Source organism: Astatotilapia calliptera, chromosome 3 (assembly GCF_964374335.1).
Source record: "Astatotilapia calliptera chromosome 3, fAstCal68.1, whole genome shotgun sequence".
Taxonomy (NCBI): Eukaryota; Metazoa; Chordata; class Actinopteri; order Cichliformes; family Cichlidae; genus Astatotilapia; species Astatotilapia calliptera.
Window position 1 is genome coordinate 80,698,706 of NC_137424.1, and position 9,645 is coordinate 80,708,350.

General features: G+C 40.3%; 1 protein-coding gene across 4 annotated transcripts in view; it reads right to left on the reverse strand.

Moving 5' to 3' along the window:
- Nucleotides 1-9,604, reverse strand: part of LOC113014848 (protein NLRC3-like) — a 36,705-nt gene extending 27,101 nt beyond the window's left edge. For 3 of the 4 annotated variants that reach the window (XR_013906695.1, XR_013906694.1, XM_080299403.1), the window contains exons 1-4: nt 9,454-9,604; nt 4,162-4,277; nt 3,976-4,077; nt 729-807 (exon numbers count right to left, since the gene is read on the reverse strand). Coding sequence is in view for 2 of the 4 variants with exons in the window: in XM_080299403.1 (XP_080155529.1) it covers nt 729-807; nt 3,976-4,077; nt 4,162-4,250 (270 nt within the window). In the remaining 2 variants the exon portion in view is untranslated. The remainder of the gene's footprint in view (nt 1-728; nt 808-3,975; nt 4,078-4,161; nt 4,278-9,453) is intronic. The other variant, XM_026156627.2, reaches the window with a different exon arrangement.
- Nucleotides 9,605-9,645: the final 41 nt, after the last annotated feature.

Sequence of the window (9,645 nt, forward strand, 5' to 3'; positions counted from 1 at the left end):
AAGGTTTCAAGGATACTTTGAGTTGAAGGTATAAAACCACATCATGTGCTGTCAAATGCCTTTTGTCTCTGTGTTTCTGTGTGTGTATAAGATATAAGGGCGGCAGCCATCGTGACACAGCATTTTGGCATCGGACCTGAATGCTCTCTCCACTGCAATGTATATAATAAACTCCACTTTAAAAAAGGCGCTCACCAAGTGTTTACAGTTTATTTAAAACTTTCATAACAACCCTTCTACACAGCTAACAATACGACTATTCTTGTTCATTCTCTGGTTCATTCTCCCATGTTAATTAATTAATTTCTAGATTACCACTCAAACTTCTCCATAGACTTCACCCAGTGCAAAACGCAGCTACCTGTGTCGTTGCCAGAATACCTTCTATTTAGCATATTGCTCCTGTCCTTCAACCACTTCACTGGATTCCTGTAAAGTATGACATTAATTTTACTCTAAGATCCTACTTCACTGCTACTGTTACCATTTGCTCACATCATGGGCTTTGGCGCCTTCAGCTGAGTGGACACTGGTGTTTAGAACTATCTGCTGCACCACATTCACAACATGCATTCTCACCCTAGCTCTAAAGCCAGCCTTAAAACATTTTTTTTAAACTTGCGTATTCTGATTTGTGCTTAATATTTATAATTTTATGATGTATTCACTTCACAACATGGAAATAACTGTGAATAGAATAGATGTAAATGTAGTTGTTGTACATGTACCTTAAATAAGGAGTCCAGGTGTGTTTGATGCTGCTGGGCAGACTGACCACTGGGAACCTCTGAGCTCTCCTGGTCCACTCTGTGGAGGAATTCAATAATAATTCAAGGAGTCAGAACAATACAACAAAACATTGTCATCGAAACGCAACCTAAGATGCTGGTGGTCCTCCACATTATACAAAAAACAAACAAACACACAAGACAACAAAAAACCCAGCTCTCACTTGTTATCAAGTGGGAGCTGACACTATTTGAACATTAACAATATACAACTCCAGAACAAAGTTCACTAGCAATATTTATCTTCGTTAAAAATACTTTTAACAAAGCATATAGAATAATCCTTTTTTGTTATTATAAATATACAACAAAATTATTGTGCTCCACACCAACTGTGCAGGAGTAAAATAAATAAATAAATAATCACAGACCTCTTAATGAAAGAGAGCTGAGACATTGTGTGCACTTCCAAGAAACAGGGATTTTGGTCCCTGCTGCTCTCTGTGAACAAACTGTTTTTTACAGCCCAGCATGAAGATCATTTCCTGTCAGATGCCCCTAGATGTTTTTTTAAATTTACTTTTTCTTCTTAATGCCTCTCCTTGTGTCATCGGTGAATCCAATGAAGATATTACAAATATTACGGAGTCTTTGAACCTTGATTGTCAACCAGGATGGGTGCAAATGTTTGAGTTGACTTATCAGTTGTAACATAGTCTGCATAGTCCTCCAGGTCCCCTTAATCAAATAAACCTCAGCATGTATTCTCAGAGCTGTACTGCAGTTGTGTGAGAGCACACACTGACTAAGTTTTGATTACCGTATTTCGCGGACTACAAAGCGCACCTAAATATTAGCCGCACAAGCTAAAATCAGGGGAAAATCCTGTTTTGTACATACATTAGCCGCACCTGACCAAAAGCCGCAGGTGTTTCAATGTTGACTTATCATATGTAAGAGAATATGCACAAAGGGAATTGTCAGGAAAGAGATGGCTGTTTGGAGACATCACTTTTATTAATATTTTGAAAAACAAGTTATGGGTACATATTTGCACATGTAGTACATAACAATAACCTACAGCACACCAGAACAATAGATTCGGCCTACCTTTTAGGCTCAGGTGCAGTGACACAGCTTTAACAAGAAGAAAAGTCAGTCATTCACCATCTTTCTCTTCTTCCTACGCACTAAAACCACCAAAGTCCTCTTCTCCAGTGTCGGATACAAACAGGCTCATGATGGCTTCGTCATCCACTCTCCGCTTCTCTCCTTCATTGTCACTTTCAAAACCAAAGAAATCCTCATTGTCAGTGTCAGAGTCAAACACCCTCAGAAGGGCCGTGGCGGTGTCCTCCTCTCCATCATGCAGCAGTCCAGCTCTTCAAAATCCGTTGGTGATCGTGGATGTTTTCACACTTTTCCACGCTGTCAGAATCCACCGGTGGAGTTGGGCATAACTTGCTTTTTGGGCATAACTTGCAAGTTTATCGCCGCTCATCATCCACGACTCCCGCTGAACGCGTAGCGCTACTTTGAAGTTTGTTTTTCGCGCTACTTCGTACGGCACTACGTTGCCTGGCGGACGGACATGTGACTAACATACCACTCTTGAACCCCGATCCTTCCGCCAGGCAACGTAGTGCCGTACAACAGCGGAACACACAAAACAAATCGTCTTACGATATGACAAAAATCACGGACAATCCATAGAAAAGCCGCACCTGACTAAAAGCCGCAGGGTTCAAAGCTTGTGCAAAAAGTAGCGGCTTATAGCCCGACATTTACGGTATGTTTTTTTTTTTTTTATTATAGTGGGCTAAGTACTAAAATGATCAAAACTTGATCCAAGACTTTTATTATACACTGAATTCTGTAAAGCAGCAGCTTATGTACATATCTTTCTTGTGTAAGTGTAAATTTGTCTGTGTTATTGTGTAAATACTTACGCTATTGTGTACTTCACACACATGGAGAAATGCCAAACTACCTTTCATTGTTCTTGTAACAGCGACAATAAAGATTCTATTTTATTCTGATGACTGTTTTGCAATTCTTTCTTTTCTCTAGGAGTTTTCTCCTAGAGAAGATCTTGTAAACTTAATTTTTATCACGTGGAAACTGAAAGCAGAAATCCATATCAGGGTAGGCTTGATATGTTGTTTTCCTTTTCTTTTTTTATTAGTATTGTAATATAGTAATTCATTTTGTATTTAGCCTGAATTGGAAGAGCAGACAAGTAAAAAAGAATGGATGGATGAATGAAGGGATGGACGTATTTAGTTTAGGGATATTTGTTGGATAATGAAGCTGTAACAGATGAGAGACTTTTTAAATACTGGGGAGTTCTTGAGAACAAACAATCCTGCTTCTTCCCTTTTTGGCTGCTCCTTTCAGCTGTCCTCCTGACATACTCATTTGAAATCTTGTCCATCGTCAACTCAGTGCCACCACATCCAAGCCCTATAACATGGTCTCACTATCATCTTGTAAAGTTTCCCTTTCACTCTTCCTCCAATCCTTCTGTCACAAATCACTCTTGACATTTATAATCACCCCCTTCACCAGGGCTGGACTGGGACAAAAAATGGGCCCGGGCATTTTGACTAGAGACCGGCCCACCAGGTATTATAGGAAAAGCCATAAAGCCTTTGAATGAAAACAAACGCTGCTGTGACAGTGATGTACAGTCTTGTTGGTATATGTATGATTTCTATACATTTGACATCAGATGAAAACTTTGGTTGTAAGATACGGATAATTATTTGTTCAAAGCTAGAAATTTTAAATGAGAATAAGAAAGAAAAGTATTTCTTTGTGCCCCCCTCTCCCTTTTAATGCCCTACCTGGCCCCCTGGCAACACTTTGCTAGACCCGCCCCTGCACAGTTACCAGCCATCAGCTACATAAAAAAGGATCCTGGTGTTATTTGTCTCTCCCCTCCCTCTCCTGTTGAAGTAGCAACAGGAGAGGGAGGGGAGAGAGTGAGAGAAGAAGAGGCAGCTTTGCAGCGTAAAGACAGAACAACTCCAGCTTTGTGTCTTTTTCATTGTAGCTGAAGTCCGGGACAACGCAGTACAAGTTATTGTAACTGTTTGCTGAAGTGGATTTTCAGCTGTTTAGAAACCAAAGGCTTGTTTTAAAGACACAGTTTAAATGGATTGAGGGAATGACGTGTTTGCACTGCAGTTTATAATCAACAACATCAAACAGTTAAAAGAAAGAGTTCATGTTACTAACAGCTCACCTCTCTGCAGCAGACAGATGCTGGGATTTAAAATTAATGATGAAATGTTTAGACCCATCACTCTTACAGGACACAGAGCTGGGTGGAGGTCCAGGCTGGTTCCTGTGAATAATGATGGAGCAGTGATGTGAGTGCTGAGCTGTGACATGGAGAAGAGTCATGGACAGTTAGAGATGGTCATCTCACCTCTGAGCTTTGGTCTGGCTCTCATGTTCCCCACACAGAGTGCTTTTAGAGGGAGGGGCTCCCTCCTCTCTGTCCTCACACTGATCCATGCTGCTCAGCTCACACACACTTTCTACCTGCAGAGGAAACACAAATCATTCATGTGCACATCAACTGAAATCCTCCTTTCCATCATGTGTGCTGTCCAAATATCAGCTGCTTCTTTCCTGCTTCATCTCAGTGTCAGCTGAATGCGGTCAGACAGCAGTGTGAGGCAGAGGAAGCTGCCATCAGCTGCTCTGCCATCCTCTGTCAGTGCGCCCCAGGGCAGCTGTGGCTACAACGTAGCTTGCCATTGCCAGTGTGTGAATGTGTGTGTGAATGGGTGAATGCCTGAATGTAGTGTAAAGCGCTTTGGGGTCCTTAGGGACTGAGTAAAGCACTATACAAATACAGGCCATTTACCATCTACCATCAGTCCACTAGATGGAGCCGTGAAGCACACACGATGCATTCACTGACACACACACTGATTTAATGGTAATAAGAAAAATAAGAAGTGAGAGTTTGTCTCTCTAAGTGAGTTAATATGGACAGAAAACAAAAGGAAGGTGGACGAGGCAGATTTTAACAACACAAGGAGTTTGTTTTGATTTTCTGTTGTTTGTCGGTTCTTTCCTAACTGTGTAGTTTTAATTTAAAAAGGAGGAGCATTTTAAGAGTACAGCTCTGTGTTAAGTAATCTCTGCCCTAAAAGCTGGAGGTAACAGAGTTAAATATCCTAAGATTCTTATTAATAGTGACCAACAGGGACACCATTAGAAATGAGTATATTACTGGGACAGCAGGGGTCCGTTCTTCGTACCTCGCTTACTACATCCAAGATCAAATCATTGCGCCAACTTTGAGCTCGCTATTCCGGTTCTCCGAACACACCTGTTGTTGACGATTAGTACAGCTGGATGAAGTAATGTGAGCTCACTGGATGGCTCAACAGGGGCTACGCATCGATAGTAGAAACATTGATCGGCAACCCTTTGATTGGTCGGTAATATAATAATAATAATAATAATAATAATAATAATAATAATAATAATAATAATAATAATAATAATAGATTGGGTGCCTTGAAAAGCGCTATATAAATCCAAAGCGCTTTACAATGCCACTATTCAGTCACTCTCACATTCACACACTGGTGGAGGCAGCTACAGTTGTAGCCACAGCTGCCCTGGGGCAGACTGACAGAAGCCAGGCTGCCATATCGCGCCATCAGCCCCTCTGGCCAACACCAGTAGGCATTAGGGTAAATTTATTATATCATATTACATTATATCCACTCTCCACCATTTGACCTTAGAACTGAAGAAGCCTCTCGGATGAGAGGTGAAACGTCTTCAAGTAACTTAAAGAAGTCCAGAAGCTTTTCTTTGCAAGCTCCTTTGACTACGATGACCTGGATGACTGAGAACCTTCACAGACACATTATATCCTCTTTCACATTAGAGCCACAACAGGACCCACTAGAACATGGGAACAAGTAAAAGTGAAATATAAGAATATGCTACAGAATGGTAATATTTATCACTTATATTGCTTTTCGTCTCTTGGAAAGAGACCCTAGAATAATCTGTTAGTTTGTTCATAACAGCAACCAAGAAAAGGGCAGAGCAAAAAAAGACAGGTGGTGGTCCTGCACCCCCTCGTCAACAAGTTGGTTAAGTGAATAATACCCTCACGGGAATATCGATATCTCTCTATGAGCACACTGTCGCGCTGAGCTAAAGGATCCTGTCTGTCCCGCAATATACGCTGGATTCTGAGGACTCTCCTTATCAATCTTGCACCTTCCGCAATGGGTGGCTCGCGTATACGGACAGGACATGGCTGCGACAGACTTCCCAAATCCACCTTCGCTTTTATAGCCGTGGTCTCTCATCTTGATTACACGAAGTAATTTACTATTACTACTCTGAAATATGAATTACATCTGTAATAATCACATACATGTAATAGAATGTTAATAGTACATTTCCCTTTTTTAGGAAATGACCTGTATGTATCTGTGTGACATCAATAAAAGGATCAAGTGCTGCATTATCTTTAGTTACATTGATAATATTTATTTATGGTGAAACAGTGGTGGAATATCGCTGTTGCTTTCGTATAAATGAAGCGGACATACCTGCGTGGCCGCGATCTAATCCTGTTTACATAAAGTAAACCTGTTCCCGAGCAGGTTTACGCTTACGGCTCTGTTGCTATGACAGCAAGTCCCGGATGAGCTTCAGAGAACCGAACGATCCAAGATCACGCGAAATCGTCCACAATCAAATCCAGCTAACTTACTTAGCGAGGTACGAAGAACGGGCCCCTGAGGTCAAACACTTTGGGCACAGACAGTGAGACTGACATATGCTCTTTGAGTTAAATCATGTCTGTGTACAAACAGAAATTTTTAACTATTACTTGGTATTATTTTATAGGAAAATAACATTTTAGTACAAGTAATTATGACTTTTTATATTAAATCTGATTAAAACATAATGAAAATAAATATTTTATAATATTTATAATTTTATAAATATTAAAATATTATATAATAATATAATATATAATAATATATATAATATAATATAAATATTATATTATATTTATATTATATTATTTATACATATTATAATATTTATAATATAAAATTCAATGTTTTATTTATTTCAAACACGATTCTTCTGTCTCAACATCTCACTGCCTGGGACATACCTGATAACTAATGTCTAATTATCTGTTAATGTTTTCACTAATTTAATATAATAATTTTATTTGGTCTAATGAAGTCAGCGTGAATAAACAATGCAAAAACTTTTGTGTTGTCGTTGTTGTAATTACTTCCTGTTGAAGTAGATTCAATATTTGTAACAAAGGATTTTTAAACAGACAGAAGCCAACAGGTTTAATTCAATTCTTTACCACATCTATACATCCACCTCCACTGTAATTATAAAGGCCTCTGACCTCTAACAGTTGTTTACACTATACCTGCTTATGGCAGTGGCTCTTAACCTGGGTTCGATTGAACCCTAGGGGTTCGGTGAGTCGGTCTCAGGGGTTTGGCAGCCTCCACCGCGTAGGTCGCGGAGGTCCAGACATACCCAAATCATCGTGTAAATTTGTGATGACACACCCCCTTTTGGCCATCACTGGCTGCAGATGATCATGCTACACTGCTTGGCCAATCAGTGCTGCAGGGAATGTAGCGCACGCAGTAGTCAAAGTGTGAATGTCGTGGTAGTACTTCGTGTGATTTTTTTTGTTAATATTTTAATCCATACTAAGTATCTCGGGCAAAAGAAGAAAGTGGTTGGACGAATATGTACAATATGGATTCACATGTATCACGGAACGTGATGGGAGTGAGCGTCCTATCTGCATGATTTGCAACGCCAAGTTGAGCAACTCTAGTCTCGCACCGGCAAAACTAAAGGAACACTTCTTGAAGCTGCATGGAGACGGGGAACACAAGAACACAACACTTGCTGAATTCAAAGTGGAGAGAGCCAGATTAACAAACCGATCCTCACAGCATCGTACGAAGTTGCTTACCTGATCTCAAAGCAAGGCAAGCCACACACCATTGGTGAAACACTCGTGAAACCAGCGGCGTTAAAGATGGCGAATCTGACACTCGGAACAGTCGCCGAAGGTAAATTATCCCAAATTCCTCTTTCGAATGAGACCGTCAGCAACAGAATAGAAGACATGAGTAAAAATATCTTGGCTCAAGTAGTCACGGATCTGATTTCAAGCCCGGCAAAATTCAGCCTTCAACTCGATGAGAGCACAGACGCTGCTAATCTAAGCCAGCTTACTGTTTTTGTGCGCTATGTGAAAGATGACATGATAAAAGAAGATTTTTTTTATTTTGTACTTACAACAACAAATAAGGCAGCCGATGTGAAGAAGCTTGTGAATGACTTCTTCAGAGACAACAATCTTTCATGGGATATGGTTGCAGTTTGTACAGATGGAGCTCCAGTCATGCTGGGAAGAAACTCTGGTTTTGGTGCACTAGTAAAAGCCGATGCACCACACATCATTGTGACGCATTGTATTTTGCACAGGCATGCGTTGGCAACAAAAACCTTGCTCCCAAAAATGGCAGAAGTATTAAAAACTGTGGTGGAATGTGTGAACTATGTGCGAAATAGTGCTCTGAGGCTCCGCATCTTCAGTGAGCTGTGTAAAGAAATGGGCTCTGTGCTTTACACTATTCAGTCACATTCACACACTGGTGATGGCAACCTACATTGTAGCCACAGCTGCTCTGGGGCGCACTGACAGACAGACTGACACCAGTAGGCAAACATGGGATTAGTATTTTAGGATATTTGGCATGCAGCCTGGGATCGAACCACTGACCTTCTGATTAGTGGCTGACATGCTCTGCCACCTGAGCTACAGCCAGAAATACTCCACTTATTCCCCTGAATCAGTGCTTTCTCCATCAATTCTTCAGATACTAACATGAACACTGACTTTTGCTGTTTTGCTTCCACCACAATAAAAAACAAATAAATCACACTTCATGCACAGCTCTCTCTCTCTCTTTCTGTGTACTTCAAGAACAGTTTCCTGTCTCAAATCTCTTCTGCATTATTCATTTGCTTATTACCCACCAGTGTACCGTTTACAGTGCTGTCAGCCGCTGTCTTTTTCCTTTCTTTTTTGTCACTTAAATGACCTCGGACAAGAACACCTAATTTCTGTTGTGCAATACTAAAGAAATTTAAACTTATAAAAATTATGCAAAATATTGTAGAATATTTTTAAGGTTATCTGCTACAGCCCTGATAAATAATGTAGTTTTAATTTTTGCGTGTAGTTTTTAACTTCTATTTTAGCTTTCTTTTGATCTAGTTTCAGTTGGGATTTCAGTTTTAGTGAACTACAGTAACTTTTGTGTGTTTTGTAACACTTCTTCCTGTTGGAGAGGAGCCAACAGTTTGTGGCGCAGTTTTTTTTTTAAGACCGACATGTTGAATCTGCATCTAACACAAATTTATACAAAATATTCATTTACAAAGTGTCTCCAGTCGAGCTCAGAACACATTCTGTGTGTTTTGTCTGATCACACAGTAACAGAAAATGGCGGACACGCTCGGCCTCGTCGGAAAACATTACACACTGACTTTAAAGGAGAGACCGGAAATAAAAACACACACAGTTTGTTGTATGAAGAAATCAAACATGAGATGAACAAACAGTAAAGTTCTTGAAGACAAACTGTTAAAGGAGGAAACAAAGCAAACTTACAGTTTCTTCAAATACACCAACAACAAGCTCCACTCTTCAGCTGGGCTGTATCCCAATCCAGCAACACTGAGGCACCGACCCTTGTATCAAGCTCACATAGCGATACCTGTGTCGGTGCGTGCGTCGCTTTAAGAAAGTCACGTGATCGATACAGCTGCTGCATCGCTCATTGCCAACGCGCCAAACTGTGTT